General features: G+C 52.8%; 8 protein-coding genes across 8 annotated transcripts; 5 read left to right on the top strand and 3 right to left on the bottom strand.

Annotated features, from left to right (window-relative positions):
- Nucleotides 1-77: 77 nt before the first annotated feature.
- Nucleotides 78-1,268, bottom strand: N0V89_004605 (uncharacterized protein; the record flags this gene model as incomplete). The annotated part of the gene is made up of 1 exon (XM_056213388.1): nucleotides 78-1,268. The coding sequence occupies one exon, from the start codon at nucleotides 1,266-1,268 to the stop codon at nucleotides 78-80; it is 1,191 nt and encodes a 396-aa protein (XP_056073696.1).
- A 1,464-nt stretch (nucleotides 1,269-2,732) lies between these two features.
- N0V89_004606 (uncharacterized protein) lies at nucleotides 2,733-3,500 on the top strand (the record flags this gene model as incomplete). The annotated part of the gene is made up of 2 exons (XM_056213389.1): nucleotides 2,733-2,913; nucleotides 2,968-3,500. 2 exons carry the CDS (start codon nucleotides 2,733-2,735, stop codon nucleotides 3,498-3,500), a joined length of 714 nt encoding a protein of 237 aa, XP_056073697.1.
- Nucleotides 3,501-4,959: 1,459 nt separating this feature from the next.
- BUD14 (protein phosphatase regulator) lies at nucleotides 4,960-8,335 on the top strand (the record flags this gene model as incomplete). The annotated part of the gene is made up of 5 exons (XM_056213390.1): nucleotides 4,960-4,987; nucleotides 5,039-5,416; nucleotides 5,475-5,704; nucleotides 5,776-6,333; nucleotides 6,380-8,335. 5 exons carry the CDS (start codon nucleotides 4,960-4,962, stop codon nucleotides 8,333-8,335), a joined length of 3,150 nt encoding a protein of 1,049 aa, XP_056073698.1.
- A 1,473-nt stretch (nucleotides 8,336-9,808) lies between these two features.
- Nucleotides 9,809-11,005, top strand: N0V89_004608 (uncharacterized protein; the record flags this gene model as incomplete). Its single annotated transcript, XM_056213391.1, has 1 exon — nucleotides 9,809-11,005. One exon carries the CDS (start codon nucleotides 9,809-9,811, stop codon nucleotides 11,003-11,005), a length of 1,197 nt encoding a protein of 398 aa, XP_056073699.1.
- Nucleotides 11,006-11,662: 657 nt separating this feature from the next.
- On the bottom strand, nucleotides 11,663-15,933 carry N0V89_004609 (uncharacterized protein; the record flags this gene model as incomplete). The annotated part of the gene is made up of 8 exons (XM_056213392.1): nucleotides 11,663-11,942; nucleotides 11,996-13,469; nucleotides 13,562-13,816; nucleotides 14,192-14,249; nucleotides 14,349-14,602; nucleotides 14,709-15,187; nucleotides 15,280-15,636; nucleotides 15,683-15,933. The coding sequence occupies 8 exons, from the start codon at nucleotides 15,931-15,933 to the stop codon at nucleotides 11,663-11,665; spliced, it is 3,408 nt and encodes a 1,135-aa protein (XP_056073700.1).
- A 1,805-nt stretch (nucleotides 15,934-17,738) lies between these two features.
- On the top strand, nucleotides 17,739-18,579 carry YPT7 (Rab GTPase ypt7; the record flags this gene model as incomplete). Its single annotated transcript, XM_056213393.1, has 5 exons — nucleotides 17,739-17,768; nucleotides 17,822-17,875; nucleotides 17,948-18,043; nucleotides 18,093-18,317; nucleotides 18,364-18,579. The coding sequence occupies 5 exons, from the start codon at nucleotides 17,739-17,741 to the stop codon at nucleotides 18,577-18,579; spliced, it is 621 nt and encodes a 206-aa protein (XP_056073701.1).
- Nucleotides 18,580-19,281: 702 nt separating this feature from the next.
- Nucleotides 19,282-20,784, top strand: N0V89_004611 (uncharacterized protein; the record flags this gene model as incomplete). The annotated part of the gene is made up of 1 exon (XM_056213394.1): nucleotides 19,282-20,784. The coding sequence occupies one exon, from the start codon at nucleotides 19,282-19,284 to the stop codon at nucleotides 20,782-20,784; it is 1,503 nt and encodes a 500-aa protein (XP_056073702.1).
- Nucleotides 20,785-20,961: 177 nt separating this feature from the next.
- On the bottom strand, nucleotides 20,962-22,401 carry PUS4_2 (pseudouridine synthase pus4; the record flags this gene model as incomplete). The annotated part of the gene is made up of 1 exon (XM_056213395.1): nucleotides 20,962-22,401. One exon carries the CDS (start codon nucleotides 22,399-22,401, stop codon nucleotides 20,962-20,964), a length of 1,440 nt encoding a protein of 479 aa, XP_056073703.1.
- Nucleotides 22,402-22,427: the final 26 nt, after the last annotated feature.

The following is a 22,427-nucleotide window of genomic DNA, read 5'->3' on the forward strand; positions in this document are numbered from 1 at the left end:
GCACAACGAGATAAACAGTGAGTATAAGCCGTAAACTACGTCGAACAACAAGTTCGTGCATGAAGGCATCGATCAGTCTAAAATTCGAAGTCGTCCACAAGTGCAAAATCATTCTCCTTCGAGTCGTCCACAGGTGCAAAGCCATTCTCCCGCGAGCGCAAGAAGGTCCTTGTCCACTCCTCAGTCTCGGCTTCCGTCGGAACTGGGAGAGAAGTGTCCTCAATGGTCAAGGATCCCTCTTCCACATGCTCGGGCGGAGTTGGCTGAGAATTTGCAGAAATATCGCGAATAAGAGCAGGGACATCTACAGGACCCGGCGCCACGGCAGCAAGGACGTCATTGCGATCGTTGCCAGCAGGGAGCGCAGCGGGACGTTGAATCGGAGCCCTTGAAGTTCCAATGCCCGTGGTGATGGCATCGTTAGCAGCGAGCGCAGCGGGATCTTGGATCGGAACCCATGGAGTCTCAAGGCCCAAGAGAAAAGGATCGATCACATCGATCATAGCGTCGTTGTCAGCAGCCATTTGTTGAGATTCGATGGGCTCCTGGAACATCATGCCACCCATTGGCTGCGCGGATTGAGCTGCGGGCAGCTGTTCGGAATGGTTCTGGAAGCCATTGTAGTTGTGTTCTTGTGGCTGGAACATAGACTGTACTTGAATCCCTGACTCCTGGATCATTAAGCCGCCCATTGGCTGCGTGACTTGAGCCACGGGCAGCTGGTCAGAAGGGATCTGGAAATCATTGTAGTTGAATACTTGTGGTTGAAACGTAGGCTGCTCTTGAATAGCTGGCTCCTGGATCATCATGCTGCCCATTGGCTGCGCGACTTGAACCGCGGACAGCTGCTCAGACGGGTTATGGGGGCCACTAAAGTTGAAGTCTTGTGGCTGGATCGTGTGTTGTCCTTGAAAGCCTGGCTGACCGGCATTATTGTGAGCCCAAACAAGGTCTTGCTGTTGGTAGAATCGCGCAGTGTAGCGCCGATGCTCATGCATTTGGAGACTATCGAGAATCTCATTTGGTTTCATATTGGCGTATCGCTTGGTAAGCCCCAAAGCTACATGCATAGGGGGGAGTTCTCCTCTTCGATTTTTCTCGGCTTCAAGTACATCCGTCGCAGGAGCAGGGAAGCCGATGTTGCTTTCACAGAAGTAAAGCTTCTCGAGCTCATCGAACTTGAGATTGAGGCGTTGGTGGCACCGAACCTGATTGAACTTGTTGACGATGCTTTGCGCATCAGGAACTTTGGGGCTGTAGCGGGGCATGTCGACAGAGGTTGAAGGTCGAATTTGAGGATCCGGCGAAAGCGTCTTACAAGATCGGGCTCGCTGTATGTTGAAGTGGAGCTTGCTTGGTATTTTAGCTTTAAGTCTTTGAAAGGCCTTGCTGTGGTGCTGTTGTATTCCTGTGAGTGTTGTATTAAGCTGGTGTTCGACGAAGATTGACGAAGAGGTATTGGGCACCGCATTAAATACATCAAGCTAGGACAACACATTGAGTTCCTCTGGGCAGAAATATAATTTTTGTAGGCTGGAAAAGCTGTCCCAACGGGTATCGTGGGTTTCGATGTTCAATGTACCACGGAAATTCGTTGTCGAAACCCATCCCATCACTTGTGACTCTGCTCCCATTACAAACACGTTCTTACTGTATCAAGCAATGACTAAACAGTGAGAAGACGTTCCAACGGTAACGTCGGGATTCCCCCGAGTCACTGAGGCCTCACCGAGTCTTCTGAATCAACATCGCATAAAGTTGGATTACTATCCATGTAACCGACTGAGTTTGGTATATGGAGTGCAGTTAGGCCTATTCGATCCATAATTTTCACATAAAATTCAGTTATAGCCCACGGTTCCAACTGCACTATGGAACAAGCTGGCTGGTTCAAGCCCAAAGTCTTGAGAACATTCACGCATGTCAGGAATATCGGAGAATTTATTGCAAAGAGTCACACTGAGCTTCACGATGGTGTGTTGTGCGCTATGCATCCTAACAGCGATGTTTACAAAGTCTCACATCACCGACTTATCGCTCACTTTGCAAGGGGATTGTAGTTAAAAAGTCTATTGTGACATTTTGGTCGACATGGCCAGTGCGGTGCCCGGAGCCGTAGTCTGAAAAACGTCTCCCAAGGTACCGGTAATAACATTTTCAGGCCTCAGGCAGCAACAGTACCGTCGGAACCCTCGCGAAAGCGATTACTTGGTAACAGTCAGCGAAGTACGAGACGGCCTGCCTATCAACAATCGTAATATCCCACATGGATCCAAATAGCGCGGGTTCCGTAACATACCTGCAGACCCGAGATCGGCGCGGTATTCGCAAAGGAAAGAGCGGAACACGTCGCGGTCATGACTCGAAGATCGGCGGGTGGGACGCGTTGAAAACACCTGCGCGGCTCAAGCCTTGATTTCTGCAGACCATCTGCGTACAATACTGGTTACTCCCTGCGAGTGCAGTAGCACAAAAGGCTCGGTGAATGTTGCTGCACGTGAACCCTGAGATGGCGGATATCTTCCCAAAGGAGGCTGGGCCATAGAGGACCCTTGATCTACAGCCCCTGTCCGGCCCTGTTTCACCTCGAACTTCGCCTCGTCGACACGCACCCCACCGTGCCCACTAATAGTCTTACTACAACCTCCGACAGCCGTTACGTCGTCATCAGGCCTGAGGCTTTGACGTCGTGGAAATAAAAAGATACGTCGTGCGCATCGCGCGCAAGAGACATGGCAGCCACCCTCCTGGACGAACCGCCCGCCCCGTCAATAACCGCGAAGCGCATGCAGAGAAGCAGCTGTCTGAGCTGCGGGGCCGAAATGGACATGAGCGAAGCAGAGGAGGCGCAGAAGCGAATAAGAGATTTGGAGAGCCAGGTCGAGCTGTTAACGGAGAAGGCCACAGCTGCTGGTATGTTGGCGTAGATGGGACTGTACGCTGGCACACGACTAACACAGGGAACAGTGGACAAGTGCGCGGACTACGAAGACCAACTACGCGGCTTTAAAGCACAGAATGGGCTCCTACGAACAGATACGCAAGACTCGCTACAGCCCCACCGAACCTCCAACGAAGAAGCCCGCCCTACTACCGCGAACTCGGCCTCTGCGCGGCAATCTCGCTTCTCCTTCCTACGACGAGGCTCGCCGAACCCGCCCATACCCTTCACCTCGCACTCGCCAAGCCGCTCCACTGATACGGGCCTCTTGGAACAGCTGGAGAAGGAGCGTGGACTGCGCGCAAAAGCAGAAGAGAGGGCTCGCAAAGTGGACAGTGAAATCGAGGAGCTGAGCGTGACGCTGTTCAGTCAGGCGAACGAGATGGTGGCGCAGGAGAGAAAGGCGCGGGCGAAGCTGGAGGCTAGAGTTGAGCTCCTAGAGAAGAAAGACAAGGACAAGATGGCGAGGTTGGAGAGGTTGGAAAAGGCTGTCAGCAGGATCGATCGTGTCAAGGCGATGTTGGCACCGGTCCCGACAGCAGCGCAAAGGAAGAATTGAAGAGTGTGGGACGGACATGTTTGTTGGCGATGCTCACTGGGAGAATCTTGACGGTCTACAACTTGGTTTGCGAAGCTCTCTACGGGCCTGGAGCTTCGGCAGCGATTTCGTTATCTCTACTCTCGCCATTGTTTCTCACGATACCCCCGTTTCCTTGTATCGATATTCAGCGCTGCATTGGATTTGGCGTTTTACTGTAGCATTGCATGGCGTTACATTGCCTTGATCTCAGACACGATTGGACACAAGCTACTGCTACCTGCATACTACTTTGTAATTGAACTGAGCTAGTACTATTTTCCCCATCGGTCACACCGACCTATCCATTGTTCGATTCGTCTTCCTCTGTTCCTTTGCCCGCTATTGTATAGCACTCTTTGTCTAGCGTTCCACCTGACCATAGCTGCGCCACTAGGGCTTCGAGTCTATGGGATCTTGCATATGCGTGTGATGTTGGCTTGAGTTTCGAGATGCTATTGGCGAGATACCTGGCATGCTGGCACTGGCGCTTGGAGACGGCGTGAGTGGTCCCAGAGCCAATGGACACCAGTATGAATAGAGTCATCTACGATACATGATATCCGTATGCTTACTCACTGCGGCTTGTACCTGAGGGCATCTGGCTCACAGATCCACAAAGCCACTCCACAGCGCAAGCTACAGGCGGGGCGGCGCGCTCTGACGATCAGGCAGGCTCCGTCCGGCAGAATGAAACGCGTGCGGGCGAGGTGTTCTGTTTGACGTTCCCCAGCGGTGTAGCAGCTCGCTTCTGTTTCATGAGGCGTTCGCAGCAACGGCACACGGGCGTCTTTGAGCACTGGCAGGGCACTTGTGGGTTCTAGAGGGCGCGCATCAGTGTCTATTCTCCGAGCCCCTTTCCCACGGGCTTCATGGATGCGGGCACGCGGACTAGCGCGTGAGGCAGCCAATGACACCCAGCAGCTCGGCAGTGTTTCACGTTGGCAAGGGGCCAGCCGTCTGGAAAGGTGCCCAAAATAATTCCCACTCTACGCTGAAGGACGACGTCCGCATCAGCACCGCCAGCCCTCACCCTCGCCGTCCTCCAGCATCGCCGCGCTGCGCATCGTTCTCCAGGAGGCCCCCGGACTACTGTAGGCTTGCGCACCCACCGCGCGCTATTCCGTCGTCGCGCCGCCTGCTATTGGCTGCTGCTGTTGAAACGACCACCGACCACCGCACTCCGCCAACTTCTCCGCCGCCCGTCTCGCCTGCCTCCGCAATTGCATGTGCATGTGCAAGCCCGATTGCATGCCTCTTCGACCGCCGCTGGACGACGTCCACTCCTTTACACACGCCCCATTCTTCTTTTGACCCTGTTACGGGTTCGACGCTGCGCTGAAGCGCCCCTCGCATCCACCGCGCCGCAGCTGGCTTGGCAACATCTTGACGTCCGAGATACACACGTAGACGCAGCCGAGCGCGGGGGACATGAGCGAGCATGACGCGCCCTCAAATCGTCAGAGCTGGTACGCCCAAATGCGTTTATCAGGGAGATTTGCACTGATTGACCGTGGCAGATACGCTGGATCTCCAGGATAAGACGTCGCCGACCGCCCAGGACCACACCAATCAACCCAGTCACCCAGCGCCGCTCGGAATTGGCCCTGCTGCACCGCATCAGGAGGCATCGCTGCGTCGCGTCGAGGACGAGCGCTCCGACGAAGAGGCGCGCCTGCAAAATGGTGCACACAACGACACGAACGGACTGCGTCATGACCCCGCGTCCGACGACGAGAGCACCGTAGCGGTCAACGGCAATACGGGCGACAACGCTGCCGTCAGGCTCAATGGTGGTATGAGTGGTGAGGGCGATGACGCAGACATGCAAGACGCCGATGTCGAGGAGGACCTGGACGACATGGACAGAATATCGAGCTCGCCCTCGATCTCCGATGGTGGGTTGCCTTTTCATTCTACTATCTGGCAGGAGCCTAGCTCGTCCCCAGGTCGAAGCTCTTCGCCAGTCGCATCGCCGCCGTCTTCGGCAGGTTGCGATTCCTCCTCTCCGTTCACAGAAACCCCCATCCATTTTCCTTTACCGATGGCTGCCGCTCGAAGACCGCTCCGAGTCCCAGCTGGCAGCGCAAGATCAGTCACGCATTCTTCTTATCGACTATTTCCTACTTCTCAGTCACTCCCCTCTCAAAATAGCCATACGGTACAGTCAGCGGATCATCATCATGGTGAGTATGCCGGTTCACGAGCCACCAGCGACCAAGACGCCACCAATACTGGAGCTGGACAAGATTCCAAGATAAGTCCAGACACGGTACACCTTACGCAAGTGGAGCATCGATTACAGCACATGCGCCTGGATTCTCTGGGTTCCCTATTGTCTGAATCGGACGACGATACGTTGCAATGTATGCTGCAACCTGTGCCTAGCCCTTCATTCAACGAATCTGAAGACCCGTTCTACGAACCTAAGAGGAGCAGCTACGAGATACCTAAGAGGACGATCAGCTTATCACGGACGTGGTTCGAGGAGGAAGCACACGGGAGCGGCCAAGACGGTAATCCCCCACTAATGTCTAGTGAAGATGAGGATAATTCCTGGACAGATGACAGCGATGCCGACAGCTGGGACGCAAATCTTCATGATGATGATGATACCAATGACGTTTCTTTTACCTTCTCTGATGACCCTCGCTTTGTGGATTCCGGATGGGGTGGAGAGTGCTTACGTGAAGTAGAGGACATCGATTTCGAATTCGTATACTCGTTGCATACATTTGTCGCGACGGTTGAAGGGCAAGCAAATGCTACCAAAGGTGACACTATGGTACTGCTCGACGACAGCAACAGCTACTGGGTGCGTTAATTTCGCTTAACCACATTGAGTCTACTGATGAGTTTAGTGGCTTGTTCGCGTTGTAAAGGATAACAGCATCGGATACCTACCGGCTGAGCATATCGAGACCCCAACCGAACGACTTGCTCGGTTGAACAAACACCGGAATATTGACCTTTCTGCGACTATGCTTGGTGATACAGCTGAGAAGACGAAGAATCCATTGAAAAAGGCTATGCGAAGGCGCAATGCTAAGACGGTGCAATTTGCGCAGCCGCAGTATTTCGAACCGTCGGACTATGACTATTCCTCCGATGAAGACGACGGCGACGATCTGTTTGGTGGCGCAGACCCAACCCAGGCAGACGCAGAACAGCAGCAGCAGCAAGAAACAGCTGAAAAGTCAGAGTCAGAGCAGGATGAGAACCTTAAGGTTCAGCCCCTAAAGGTGAACGGCTCTAAGAAAGATCCTCAGGCCAAGTTGGAGGCAGAGACGGGTGATCCCGCAGATGAAGCTGGGAAAGGTAGTGGCGAGAAGCAGAGAAGTAGCGACGAAAGCTTTGACAAACCTCTGGATCCGAAAGTGTCTCGAAACGGGACAATGAGGAACACAGACTCCTTCTTCAAGGACGAAAACACAGAAACGCGGAAGATTACCCTTACACCAAATTTGCTCCGGGATGACTCAAGTACTTCTACCACTGGCTCCAGGGAGCGTGGTCCCAGTCTCGAGAGCCTAGAAAAGAACGGGTTCGCGGACAAAGTCAAGGATGACAAGAAGAAAAAGGAGAAGAAACCTGGAATGCTTAGTGGGCTTTTCAAGCGCAAAGACAAGAAGGGCAAGGGTGTCGGCATGGATTCCAATGATAGCGACGCAGAGCCATCTTCGAAGCAGTCGGAGGAATATGGCCGCGAGTCACCACAATCAAAGCCATCGGACGACTTATCTGCGGAACGTGCGTCCTCTGAACAGAGTGCTGCTCCATCGAGGCAGTCGAGCAAGGGCAAGTTGCAGAAACCACAGCGCAATAGGGAGGAGTCGCCTTCCAAGGTGAAGGGTATACTTAAGATGGATACTCCTGAGCCTCTGGCAGTGCAATCAGCGACCGCACAGGAATCTGTTGTCGATCAACCGGCGACGCAAATGACTTCGACCATGCGTTTAGTACCCTCAGAAGAACCCCCTGTCGAAGAGCGCGCACTTTCGCCTGAGAAACCGTCATCGTTAAACACCGCAGCCTCGAAACTCAATCCCCTCAATATCGTCAAAAGTTCACAAAATGCAGAGCCGAAGCCTGAGAAGGTTAAGAAAGCTAAGCAGCGCGTGCAGCTGGACGACTTTGATTCTGACGACGAGAAAGACCCGTTTGCAGACCCGGCAATGCAACCGCAGTCGGCCCAACATAGCGAGTCGGAGCCAACCGGAAGACTTTCCGAATCTCCCGTGCATGTGTCGGCAGCCGACGCTCAGCCGTCAGCGAAAGACAACACCCAAGAGAAAGATCAGGAATCCGACTCTCAGCACCCTCCAGGTCTCACAGGCGACACCTCAAGTCAAGACACGAGCTCACCCATATCGACACCTACTCCCGACGACAGTCCTTCTACAACGCAGCCAAGCAAACCGACCATCTCCACTGCTCAAGCAGCAACGTCGCCAGATCCCACCGAGCCCACGTCCGCTTCGTCGATGCCACCGCCCTCGCGACCAGCGCCAGTCCCAGAAAAGGCAATGGACGTCTCGCCACCAAACTCCTCCGAGAGCACAACGTTACCTGCATGGTCAGACCATTCGCTGCGTACATACCTCGACGATGGAAGCGATATCAGGGACATGCTGCTGGTCATCAATGACACCACAGGCGTCGTCCCCGTCGGTCCTGAACACCCCATCATGTCGCAGCTATTTGTCGAAGAGACAAAGACCGTGACTGGCTTGAGTATCCAGCTTGACTCGCTGCTGAACGGACTGCTGGAAAAACGTTCGAAGAGATCAGGATCGAGTCCGGTTGCCGGACGATAGCACGACATTGCATGATGTTGTAATGCACATGGGAGTGCTGTTGTGACGCCTTAATGTACGATGACGCTTTGCGGAAGTATACCCCTTTCTATTCGAGAAGATTATGTTGGGTTTGGGATGGGCTTTGACACGGACTGGCGCTTTGGCGTTCTCCCCCTTCCTACACAATGGCGCTCGGTTGAACTTTGGTCGTTTTGTATCCTTTTCATTTTTCGTATCTTTCCGTTCGAGAAGTTTACCCACTACACATGAGCATTTTTGCGTCTGCGATGTTTCTTCCTCTTTCTTCATTTTCGCATCTTTCTTCCATTCTGGTGCTTAGGTGCTTTTACGGATGGCGGAGTTCTTCAGCTTCATTACTCTCCTTAATCACGTTCGTCTTGCAATGCATCCCACAGCGGTACGCGGCGCGCTACGCTTCTTCAATCTTTGCGATTTTATTTTGTTGTTCTTGGTGGTTTGGAGTTGCGATGTATACATACATAGCATTCTGATTAGCATTTGTGCGAGATCCGGGACTGGATGAGGTGTACATAGCGGAATCAAATGTGTGAGTGGATGTGTATTGTGCCCTCGTGAAGTGTTCTGGTCTTGATGCGTTTTCACCCGTTCTTGACCGATCTAATTGACGATGAATCCGTGTATCCAAAGGATAACAACGAGAACAACATCAAGTGGTTTCTTGCTTCATGTCTGTCTCTATCTTGTGTAGTGAACAGTGAATCAAAGACTACAATTGATTATCCGCGTGTCTATTCCTAGCTAGGCACGCTAGGGTGAAGGACGGAAGTCCGTGCACCTTTTTGATGAACTTTTAGCATCTCACTCCGTCGCTATTTCCATCGTTCTATTATCCATGCGTACCATCCTGTCACTCATTCCAAAACACTCAATTCAGATATCGAGGGGTTTAAGACCCGCATGAGCGCCGCAACATATATGCCCTCTGCTTTGGGCGGCCGCTAAGCTCTTGGATAGGCCAGCACATCAAATTCTCCATGCTATTCGCTCATGCTTCCATATATTCTACCGATTGCTTTCGCGTAAAGCCACGTGGGGGCTTGAACCCTCGACCATTCTTTTCCATACAAACCGGGCAGTTCCATTAAACAGCCAGTTCTCAGTAGTCCGCCATGAGCCTGCTGCACCAATCCCATCTAAACGGGGAGCGTCTCCTCGTCGATCCCTGGGCTCATGGCACCGGAGTCATGAGAGCCGTCCTTGCCCGCTTCAACTGGACCGCCTCAGATCTCGACATCACCCACGTAGGCTCCCTCATTGCTATTATTGGCGCTGCTCCTGCAGGCTGGAGGCTGCTACGTAGTGCATGGCACGAAACCTACGGCTGGATCCGGCAATTCTTCCTTGCTTCTGTTACCGTCCCGGGAGGCGATCCAGTCAATAAGAATTGTGTGAAATGGCTTGCGTCCCAACAGACCACGGCACCATCGTGCTTTTACTGGTCGTACAGAGATGGGCCGTGGAGATGCGACGGATCGAGCAGCCTCGCTCAAGAAAACGCGACGAGCTGTTCAGTATGCGCCTCACTGGGATTCGAGGTGGTTCTGGTTTAACGGAAGACTATTTGTGGCGACGCGGGACAACTTCAGCAGTTCGGCAATGTCAGATCCGGCATATGATGGCGTTGGCGGCGAGGAGTTAACAATCAGCTGCTTCGGGTGGTCCATTGAGCCTGTCCAGAAGTTCATCGAGGTAGCCCGCGAGTGGGCCGACCGTCAGACGCAGTACTTTGTGATTATCTATGGGCGCGACCGCTATGGCATGTCGTGGCAGCCAAAGACACGCAAGCCCATTCGACTACTGGACACGGTGCACTTTGACGACTCCGTCAAGCAAGAGCTATTGGACGACGTCAGGACTTATCTTGACCCGCGGACACAGCGCCGGTATCAGAGCCGCAGCATGCCCTATCGAAGAGGATACTTGTTCTACGGCCCCCCGGGAACAGGCAAGTCGTCTTTGTCGACAGCGTTAGCTGGCGAGTTCGGTCTTGATCTGTACGAGGTTAAGGTACCCAGCATCGCGTCGGACTCGGATCTCGAGCAAATGTTTCAAGAGATTCCTCCACAGTGCATTGTTCTTCTAGAGGACATCGACGCTGTTTGGATCGAGCGCACATCCCGATCCCACTCCCCTGACCGGAGAAGCGAGCGAAGCAGCGGAAGCGATAGGGACAACAGCAGGTCAAATTGCACACTGTCGGGCCTACTGAATGTGCTAGACGGAGTGGGCTCGCAAGAAGGACGCATCGTGATCATGACGACCAACAAACCCGAGCTGCTTGATCCTGCGCTTATCCGGCCCGGACGTGTAGACATGAAGGTTTTCCTCGGAAATATCACCCCTGCCTCAGCCGAGCAGATGTTTGTGCGCATGTTTTCCCCCGACGAGTTAGCTGGCAGCGACAACGCGAACTCGCGTGGCGTCGTTGTTGATATGGACGAAATGAGAAGCCTCGCGCGCGACTTTGCGAAGGCAATCCCCGAGAATTCGTTCACGCCGTCTCAGTTGCAGGGTTTCTTCCAATTGTACCTGGACAGCGCCCACGCAGCCGCCAAGGGGATCGCCTCTTGGGTAGAAAAAGAGGCAGCGCGACAAGCCGATGGATGCTTCGAATTCCTCGAGAATGGCATCGCGAAGAGGTTGTAAACTAATGATAGATTACGGAAGAGCTTCGGGGCATCTTAGACACAGGCACTGTTCTTTTCGGTTCTAGATTTTTGCTTCTCGGAAGCTGTATATTTGTATATGTACTGGGTAGGCGTACGAGGTGTTTAGCATTTCTCTGGGTGCGGGACTATACTTCATCATACATTGTAACATCTGTTTGTTTATCTAGAGTAGCATCATGCGCAACACCAAATACTGTACATTTTCTTTTACCCGAGTCAAACTTCTGCATGGTTCATACTAGAGTAGTACTACAGGATGTCGAATCAGAGCTATTTGGCCCTCCATTTCGCACATGAGCCCGCTAACGATGGACTGCATGAAGCGCAGCTTGCATTGCAAACAAGAAATCTATTTGGTATTTCGCGTTCTATAGTCATGATTTTCATACAGTACAATCGATATATACAGGCGTGTAGCTTATTATTTACATGTACAAACGAGCGTATAGAGTTGGATGAGAACAAACTATGCAGAAGAGAGATGGCCATTGCCCTTTTCTAAAGGGATGGGCTTGCAGCTCAGTAGGCATACATTCCGAAGTCTGCTACCGTGCGGTGCGTCTGGGAGCGATGCACAAGCTAACAGCTCTAGAGCTGCTTTCTTGTATTGCATCGTCCGTACAGAAGTCAAATTCTAGTACACAGGCAGCTTGAATGCATCGAAGGTGTATGTCCAGCTATCGATCGAAGCCTCGTCGTTCTCGCACTCGAAGTCCGTGCTGTTACCGGACCACTTCGGTCTCTGAGGCCACTGGCACAGCTGCTGCACCTCGCCGGAGTAGTCGCCCGAGGATACGGTGGCGTTCAGGCGGCTGGGCGTGATGCCGTTCTCCACCCAGTCGATGATGGTCGCCATGTTGTCTTCGGGAGCGGGGCCGTTCGGCTGGAGGGAGTTGCTGCCACAGTGGGCATATCTGTAAGAATTAGCTTGGCTTGATCAAGAACTGACGGAGGGTCGAAAACCTACCCAGGGATGAGGTAGAACTGGTACCAGTCGGCCATAGCCTCTTGAGCTTCCTCGTCGGTGGCGTTGGGATACATAATTGAGCGAACAGATTGCCAGTAGTGCGCCGAGGAAGCGGAGGGAATACTGGGGTCAGATTCGCCGTGGTAGTGAAGCAACTTTCCACCAGTTGACTGGAAGGGCGTAAGGTCTGGGAGGGTGGTTTGAAGGCTGTCCATGTAGCGGATCATACCCGTGTTCATCCAGTCAACAAGCGTGTCGTACGTGACACCTTCCAGATCCGAAAGGTTGTCCAGATCGAGGAGCTGCACAAACTTGGTCACGTATTCGCCGCCCGTAGAGGGAATGTTCATTGCCCAAGAGCTGGTGTCGTTGTCCCATGTGGTCTCTGCGTCGCTGAGCTCCGAACCAATCCGCCATCCAATGTAAGCGCGCTCGCCCTGGGAGTTGAACAGTCCGTCGTAGACACCCTGGGCGACGGCAATATCCTCTGCTGTGACAGTGCCGTTCTGGACTGGCTGATAGGATGATGAGCTACCAGCCGGTGCTTGACGCTTGCTGAAGCCGAAACCAAGCGAAGTGCTCGTTTGGCCTGCGCAGTAGTACGATTCTCCAACGATGGAGCTCAGATTGAAGTTGAGCATGCAGAGATCCGTACGAGAGATGACACCATCAGTGCGTCCGTCAAGCGAATCGCAAGCATCGATGGTCGCATTGACGATCTTCTTCAAGGCACAAGGCGGTGGATAGTAGTCTAGAGTTTGCTCGATCGCGGAGGGAAGCACATGGGTGACTTGTTGCTGTGCGAAGCGGAAAGCGGGGGCTCCAGCGACTACCCCATCGTACTCTTCTCCCCAGCGTTGGACCTGGCTCATTGCCTCTCGGCCACCATCTGAGCAACCCTCGAAGTATGTGTAAAGTTTCGAAGCATTGACGGACCCATAGAAAGCCTGAGAAAGAGGTTTCCCGATCTTAGTCAGCTCCCCAAGAGCAGTGTAGCCGAAAGCGTAGGTAGCATCCCAGTTAATGGATCCATTGCCATACAGGACCTTCGTGTCATAGGCGTTGTTGAAGGCATCGTATCCGGCCGAGGTAGCGCCAGACGCAGCTCCATAAGAAAGACCACCTGTAGCGGAGCTAGAAAGGGAGAACCCTCCACCACCGCTGAGGTAGAAGCGGTTCTTGAAGTCTGACGGTTGAGGCAGAGCGAAGATTACCGGGATCGTGTCGTTCTTGCCGGTATGAGTGTAAGACACGGTAACGTTGCAGTAAGAGTAGGTGGCACTGCTGGTCGATCCTCCCTCTTGTCTCTTCATCATTCCTCCTCCAGTTGACGCATTATACACAGCGGCCGCGGTGATAGTATCAGGGAGCAGGTTAATGCCTAGGATGTCACCATCCGCAGGAAGGGCGGACTGCACGTTCTCCACAGTACAGACATCCTCGAGAGTAGCGGCAGTAGCGGCCGTGGCCAGAACTAGCGGCGTGGTGAGAAACGATCGACGCATGTTCGAGACGATTAGTAGAAACAGGAAGCGAATGAAAAGCGAATGTAGGTAGGTGAGAAACGTTTCTCGACACCGGCGGAACACATCTCTTGTATGGAATCAATCGCAGAGGCCGCGTAGATCGCCTTGGGAACAGCACAGTTTGTCGTCACCAGGCGCAGGTTGCGCTTGTTCTGCAAATACACATTGTACAAACCTACTCGTTGCCAAGTCTTCTGCTTCAGGTTGTGACAGTGTTCGACGATGAAGTCTCGTACATCGGCCAGATCGGCCACGACTTCGGGCGCCAGATCAAGGCCCGAAAGTAGTTCTGTACCTCAGCCACAATATGTTTATGGCAATTGGAGTGTGGCACTGTAGTACGAAGGCCAAATTGGAGGTTCTTGCCGCGTCATGGTTGCTTGGGACAAGTGACGCGTCCCAAGAGCGGAAAACATGAACGGCCCGTTTCGATGGCCTTAGCGCGACAGTGGCAACGCTAGCGACAAATATTCTCCGATCTTGTTTGAGCCTCATCTTTAGCGCGGCACAGCTCTGGATTCTGCAAAGGATCACCGAGTGGATAATGTTCATGTATATCGACGGTCATTTCTGCAAGCTGTTCCGATAGATACTATGGCAACCTATTCCGGTGGCCATCATTGCGAGCCAACGAAGGCATGTCAACCTTTCTACGTTGAAGCGATGGCACCCTTCTTCATCGTCTGAATAAAGGCTTGGAGTGCCAACTCAGGCTGGTAGTACGGCACCTAGACGCGCGAGCACGAATCAGTGTAAGTCAAAAGGGGGTATAGGTACGCAGTAGCTATGTCTATGACATAGCCACTTCGTACCCGGGATTAACGCACCTCGTGACCGGCATCATAGACTCTCAAGAAAGACAGATTTCCTTGAGTCTTGAATTGCCCTCCTTCCTTTCCATTGACCTTATACGGGCCAAGGGTCTTCGCTCTGAACGCAGTCTGGTCCGAGTATGTGACTTGATTCACAACGTCCTGCACTCCATACCAATTGCAAATCCAGTCTGCATCACCCGCCCAGATAAGCGTAGTGATACCTGCTGAGACTACATCACTAAGCTCATCCAAGAAGGAGCGCGGGTCTGGTTGTGTTAGACGTGGTACTGATTACACGGAATCGTCATGCACTTTCAAGCGAGGGTGACGACTAGGAGACAAGTGTTCCGAACCAAGAAGAGCTGCACTTACTATCACCGCTAGGAGAGAACTTGTTGCCTGCGGAATCAGAACACTCTGTATAAGTAGACTTTGCCCCAATGGCCTTCACGACAGCGGCCGATGTCAGGTAATCAACGTACGTCTCCGGAGGCTCCGGGTCATTGCTTGGTGCTCGAACGTCATAGACGTCGAAATCTGCGACACTCGAAAGTGGTCCTTCAATTGCGTTGTAGCAGACATTGTTGGCGTTGCTGCACGCGGAATTGGTGCCACTGGAGTAGCATGTGTTGATTGCCGGAAGACATTTACTGTTGTAAGCATTGATGTACGACGTGTATTGACTCTTGCTGATCAGCGGCTTGTGGCTGTTGTTGTACAGATATGTAGCATAGGCGGGTTCCTGAATCTTGGCATCGAACCAGCCGTTGTTGATGCCTAGGGCGACAATGTTGATCTTCTCCCCAGCATTGGCCTTGTTCTGGTCCAGGATATATTTGGCAAATTCGGGCCTAGAAAGGGTGGCAAAGAGATCAGTCAAGTTCAGGTAAGTGCGAATGGACTCAGTAAGTCTCAGCACCACTTAAGCCTCGATACTACTTACCCATAATGTCCGCCATAAGATTCTGTGAAGATACCAAAGTCGCGAGATTCGTACTGAGGGAACGACGCATAGAACGCTTGAATCAGCTTATACACGTACGGAGCCGCAGTCTCAGTGGAAGTGACTGAATCGGTACCGTAAGAGAACCCCACGCCAATTGGCTGATCGATGTAGAGCATATTGGCATAGTTGTTGAAGCTAAAGGTATTGTTGACGGGCTTGGTACTCGACCCGCCTAAGGGAAACTTGCAGGGTCCATTTTCCTGGAAGAGCCCTATCATCGAGCTGCAGCCGGGACCTCCATTGAACCACGCAGCGAGAGGAGCAGTGGAGGGGTTTTGTCGTGCTTCGAAGAACCTTAGCCTGTCAGCGACGTCACAACTAGTAGTGGCAGGCAACTCACCAGAACCACATGTTCATGTTTGTGCCGACACTGAGGTAACCAGAGTATTGGTTGACGCCTGGGGTTGTTTCGCAAATGCCGGAGTTATTGACGAACTCAATCTTCGCGCCTGTGGCAGCATGCTCAAAGACATTGTATACAACGCCTTCGCGTTCGACTAAAGAGCGTCTGTCATGCTTAATAGATGGAGCAGCTGAGGCAAGGCCAGCGAATACAGCGGCCGTAGCCAGGAAAGATACGATCGAGCGCATAGTCAACGGTTGAAGGAGGCGATCGTTGCTGGAGCAGAGCTGGCTATCGGCGGTCTTTTATAAAGGTCGTGTAGGGTTCATGCCTCCAACGGAAAGTGAGCTCTGCATGACGGGTATGGCTCAACGCCAATAGATGGGTGTAGCAGCCATAACAGATTGAGTAGGTGGCTCAAGGAGAATGTGGCTGTGGGCAAATCACGCCTCGGTGTGCTGTTGATCGGCAGAATTACCCTGGATAAGGTCTCGCATCATCGGCGGAAGGAGTGACGAGCCGGGAAGGTGCTAGGATGAGCGAGGCTTGTAATCAAATGAGCACGACTAGGCACGACAAGCCTCAAGGCCCGACTTTAGTGCAACGGGTGTAACTTGGGGCTGCATCAAGGTCGCTACGGCTACCAGGTGCCAGTCAAACAGCGATCAGCGCAGGTCAGGTACATCCGCGAGACGTTCATCTCTAGTGGCGAAAAGGGGGCGTCGCAGTTGAATCGCCATATAGGAGTCCCAGGAACGAGGACGATTGGTAGGTTCTACAGATTAAAGCGGAAGAGATAAGCATTGCGCGATGCGCTAGAGCCGAGGCTTCTCGATGCTTAAAAGGGCTGCACTTCTGATAGGCTCATTCCGAAAGAACTATCATCAACAGGAAGGTATGTATGCATCGTCCCATGAGTACAAGCCTTGTTAAGCTTCAGCCTCGAGGCTTGCTTTGGCGCCTGCCAACCTGGGTAAATTAGCACCCGCTTTCTATAATGTATTGCGCAGGTGGCAGAACCTTCGTTTCGGATGAGCTTGGTTCATATCTTTGTAACGAGGTGTCTGTGAGGGCAGACCCTGCAGATGGCTAAAAGATCCTGCTATAGAGCAAGCACTGCGATGACTCCAGATCATGTGTGGCACGGGTTCGTTTTGAAAGTGAAGACATTTTGTTGACGCGGAGAAAGGCCGACGCAGAGCCGCCGCAAAAGGAGCGACGAATGTCGGTCTTTCTATAGGACTTCTGGCGGAGGAGGGCAGTGAATCTGTTATGTGAATGAAGATCCTACAGATCACTCAATAGGCGAACAAGCTTATTGTTATTGGTGCCCCGAGAGCCTTCGTGGATGATGCAGCTCACTCAATGTCACTCCGTATCATCGCAAGCCTAAAGCCGCCGTCCGTACCTTTGCTGGTCATCTCCAAGTGACTAGCCGTCCCCGACTCACAAATCCCTACTGCGGCACAGATACCGAGTCTGCGAAGAGGGCGCCGCGATCAGTGGAATTTAGGATACGGCTATCTCGAACTCAAGATGGCGGTCACAACAGGTGCTGTGGCACATGGATCGCAAATTTGTATGTACGAAGGAGCTCGTATTGTAAGTCACCACCCTCGCCAATCCTATGTAAGGTAGCCAAGGCTGACTCACTACATACGACCTCCTTCGTATGTATGAGAATTGCTGCGTGCCTAAGTTAGATTCCCTCACGACGAAAGCCAACAGGGTGGGTGAGCAAGTGGGTCAGATGGACCGGCAATGATTGGTCGGAGCTTAGAGCTATCGTGTGCTTGGCGAGCGACGTCAACGTTCCCATGGTTTAACTCTCAAGAACACTCGACTAACCGGCCCTTCGACCTGTCGCGTAAACAAGTCACAACTTTCTGCCTCTCCTCAACCCTACTCACACGTCTTCTCGTATCGCAAGCGCGGAATTCGCTGCCTATCCTTATCGCGCAGATTGTGTTAGGTGCTAGCCGCGGGCTATCCCCCAGTGCTCCATCGATCGCGCGTCGCTCTACATCACCACTCACACCTCCACACACACACCATGGCATCACGAAAGAAGGTTCTTCTGAAGGTAGAATAGTGACATCACCGGTGTACTTTGAGTTATTGACTAACGATGAGTAGGTCATCATCCTCGGTGACAGCGGGGTCGGCAAGACCAGCTTGATGAACCAATATGTACGCGCGCGCAGTGCCCCCTTCGATCGCATCGCAAAATACCCCCAGCAGCTCGGTCTGACACATAATTAGGTCAACAAGAAATTCAGCGCGAGCTACAAAGCCACGATAGGCGCCGATTTCCTCACCAAAGAGGTACTCGTAGACGATCGCCTCGTCACGATGCAGGTGCGGATACAGCAACTAGAACATATGGCATAACGCTGACATGGGACAGTTGTGGGACACCGCTGGGCAGGAGAGGTTCCAGTCTTTAGGCGTGGCCTTCTATCGCGGCGCTGACTGTTGTGTGCTCGTTTACGACGTCAACAACTCCAAGAGTTTCGACACATTGGATAGCTGGCGGGACGAATTTCTGGTACAGGCCAGCCCTATGGACCCTGAAAGCTTCCCCTTCGTCGTGATCGGAAACAAAATCGATGTGGAGGAGAGTAAGAGAATGGTGAGCTCATGGTGCGTCATGTTTGGACCTGACTAACTGCGTGCAGATCTCGCAGAAGCGTGCCATGACCTACTGCCAGTCCAAGGGCGGCATTCCATACTTTGAGACAAGCGCAAAGGAGGCTATCAATGTGGAGCAAGCGTTCGAGGTCATCGCGCGGCAAGCTCTTGCACAGGAGGAAGTTGGCGACTTCAACTCTGACTTCCCCGAGACGATTCCGATTGACCTGAAGCCTGGCGGTGACGGTGGCTGTGCTTGCTAGTCTTGGGCATGTTGTGCGCATCCAGCGCTTTGGCGACTTGCATATTCTACCTGAGTCTGTTGTGGAGTTCGGTGTTTGGCGCGTGCATATCTCACCATAAGAAACTCTTCTAGTTGTTTCATTTCTTGTACGCAATACACTGGAGGATCACATAGTACCCGAATATTGATATATCAGAATTTACAGCTTGTTATCCAGATGCATTTTCCGAGACCCCACGGATCGTAGTTAGACTTGTGCGCAAAAGTGACATAGCAATTTGACATTGGAACAACTTAAGGGATTCCGTATGTCGAATTTACAGTTTCTTCAGCAGGCGTTTAAGGGCGGACGTGACATGCAAGCGTACATGGGATGACATGGTGCGTCAGCTGCATCGCTCTGAAGCGGATGCCGGCAGCGCCACAAAGTGTGGCTTTCGTGCACGCGCCGCTGGCCGTTGGACTAGTGCACAAGGCCGAGCTGTGCCAGAAACAACAGATACACTTCAAGGGCTCCGAAACGTCCGTCCCTGGTCACAGGTTCCCTCAACTACCACGTTCACTGCCGCCTTAGACTTGCCGGTCACCCGTTCCAACGTTCCATGGGCACCCTTTCGCTCGATGCTGCGCGACAACGGAGCACGCTGACTTCCATCTCTCTCTTATCATATCCCCGACTGCCTCCCTAGAGCCTCCGCAACGCGCCTATACATACTCCGTCATGCCTCCGCCGCCTTTGAACGCGGTTCCCTCGCCGCGAAATAGCGAAGATGCCCAAGACAGACACTATGACCGAGACCCGGCAAGCCCCATACAGAGTCCGGCGAGCGTGATTAGCGTGTGGAGTGAGGGCAAGAAGCCGCGCAAGTCAAAATGGAGACACGCTATAGGAATCCTACTGTTGCTGGCCACAGTGTTTTTATGGACGGCGTCTAACTTCCTAGCTAGTGTGCGTCCCCATTCCACCGCACCCTGGAGAGTGACCAAAGCTGATTGTGCTGGACAGACTATATTCGCTGACAACTCCTACTCAAAACCCTACTTCGTTACCTACGTAAACACCGCGTTCTTCATGATACCCCTTATTCCTATATTTTTACGGCATGCTTGGGACGACCGAGACAACATCAAGCAGCAACCCTTTATTTTACAGATTCGCAACCTAGTACAGCGTCGTGTCGGTCGCTACAAACTCCTCCGCGACCATGAGTCTTCGTCTGGCTCTTCTTTGTTTTCCAAATCGAGCCGTGATCGCGCTTCTGGCGCAACCTCCCTCCTTCTCGGCGATGAGCTAGGTGAAAGCCAGGAAATAGGCGCAATGTTGGATGCTGAAGAGGAGGGACTCACGTTGGGCGAGACAATGAAGCTTGCGTTTGAGTTTTGTCTGCTATGGTTTTTGGCCAACTACTTCGCGGCCGCCTGTCTAGAATACACGACAGTCGCTTCGTCTACGATCCTCTCCTCCACGTCATCGATCTGGACGCTCCTTTGCGGTACGCTCATGCGGGTAGAGCGCTTTACCTTGCGCAAATTCATCGGTGTATGTGCTTCCCTCGCGGGCGTGATCCTCATCTCCTCTGTCGATGTGTCCGGCGAGACCGACGAAAACCGTGGTTCCTTTCCGCACAAGACGCCGCGCGAGCTCGCCATCGGCGACGCCATGGCCTTCATCTCCGCCGTCTGCTACGGCTTCTACGCCGTCTATATGAAAAAACGGATAGGCGATGAAAGCAAAGTGAACATGCCGCTCTTCTTTGGCTTAGTCGGCACACTGAACGTCTTCCTCCTCTGGCCCGGCATGGTCATCCTTCACCTTACCGGCACTGAGACCTTTCAGCTGCCGCCCACGGGTAAAATTCTTACCATCGTACTTGTCAACTCTGCTTCCTCGCTGGTATCCGACTTCTGTTGGGCATATTCTTTGCTGCTTACGTCTCCACTGATTATTACGGTCGGTCTTAGTCTGACAATTCCGCTGAGTTTAGTGGGGCAGATGGTGTTGGATAAGCAGTATAGTAGCCCGTTGTATTGGGTCGGCGCTGCTGTTATGGTAGTGTCATTCTTGTGTATCAATCATGAAGATACAAAAGACGAGGAGATGGGCACGCAGGGCGCGGAGCCTATTCTCAGTGTCAGGGAGAGTCTGTCGAGCAGGAGAGACAGCATGCGGAGTCGAAGGGATAGTATACGGAGCACCAGGAGTCTTCGTAATGATGCTACATGAATTGGGTCTTTTCAAATTTTCTTAGCATGCACGACCTGAGGGGTGCTATGGTCCGGATCCCATTAGACTAAAGTGCATGGGCAAGGTGTTAACCAATCTTATTCTTCATGTATGAATCAAATCTGAAGGGGTATCTCAAAGATATGCAAGTATACTAGTAGAGCTGCCCAAGCCACATCATCGCCTCCACTTCTTCCCACCCCCACGGTAACTCCTATCCCTATCATTGTCTCTTCGCTTCTCCTTGGCCACTTCCTTCCATTCCTCCTCATCGAGAACCTCTTCTGCTTCCCATCCTTCCTTCTCCATGAAATCTTCCAGGTGTTTCTGCACCTTTGGCTCCCAGGTGTCGGCGCCAGCCTCCAGGTCAGAGTACTCAAGCACATTCTTCTCCAGCTCGTAGTCGCCTTGTCGCGTGCGGATCAGAGAGGACATCAAGCCGAGCGAGTTACAGGCTAGCCCAAGGTCGTGGCAGAGGGAGCGTACGTAGAAGCCGGAGGTTACGGTCATGCGGAGACGCACTGCTGGGGGCTTCGGTGATGGCTCGGCTGGTTGGTTATCCTCTGTGGGGTTTGTCTTTGCTCCGTTGGCAGGTTCTGAAGCTCCTTCTGTGGGGGTTTCCTTGGTGGAGGCTTCCACTGGAACTCCATCTGCGGGTACTTCCGTCGGGGCATCTTGTACCGGAAGTGCGCCGGACATAGAGTGCTCATCGTCCTCCTTCAGTTTCTTGGAAAGCGAATTCTCGTTAGCCACAATCTCTTCCTGGGGCGATCGCGACCTCTTTCTGCTTCGCGACGCTGCCACATCTGCATCCTTCTTCCGTATTCCTAACAGCTTCTCCGCGCCCACCTTTTCTGTACCATCGACCTCTTCTTTCGGCCACGCAAACTCATGCGACCCAGGCTCCAGCCATTCCACGAGCTCCAGCTTCTCCACCTCTACTGGCCTCGCCGGTATCTCAGGGATATCTCCGCCGGCCCTGGCGTACTCGTACATTTTCTTCCCGTCGACCTTCAGCGCTGAGAATATGCTCGGCTTCTGCATAATCTTTCCCCTGAACTGAGCCAACTTTTCTTCGACCAATTCCTTTGTAACATGCTGATAATCGTTCTTGCTCACAATCTTGCCTACTGCATCATAGCTATCCGTTGCAGCACCAAAGAGCACCACGCATTCGTACGACTTGGTGCATTCGAGGAAGCGCGAGAGACACTTGGTACCGCGCCCTACACCGACTATCAGGACGCCTGTTGCGAGCGGATCGAGGGTGCCGCCATGACCGAGCTTGACTTTGAGATTCTGGATGTGCTTTCTTTTCGAGCCGGATAGCTCCATCGAGCGCTTGGTGTGTGTCAGCCATGGAGCGAAGAGGGTCGATTTGTCGAAATGAGTTTGGAGATCGCGAAGGACGCCAGCGGAGGATGCCCATTGGGGTTTGTTGATCGCTATGCGTTCATTAGCTCTTTCCTCGACAAATTTTGGAACCGAATTATGTCGCATAGGTTCGTAGAAGCAATTTAATTTGGAATTTTGCTTACCGAAAATGCCCTCGAGCACCTTCCGGCTTTCTTTTGAGGAGGAAGCCATGGTGGTGCGCTTGAGTTGGTGAGGGAACATGGGCGGGGCGGGGGAGCTTTCTTCAA

The sequence above is a fragment of the Didymosphaeria variabile genome, assembly GCF_027946475.1.
Source record: "Didymosphaeria variabile strain IMI 356815 chromosome Unknown scaffold_3, whole genome shotgun sequence".
NCBI lineage: Eukaryota > Fungi > Ascomycota > Dothideomycetes > Pleosporales > Didymosphaeriaceae > Didymosphaeria > Didymosphaeria variabile.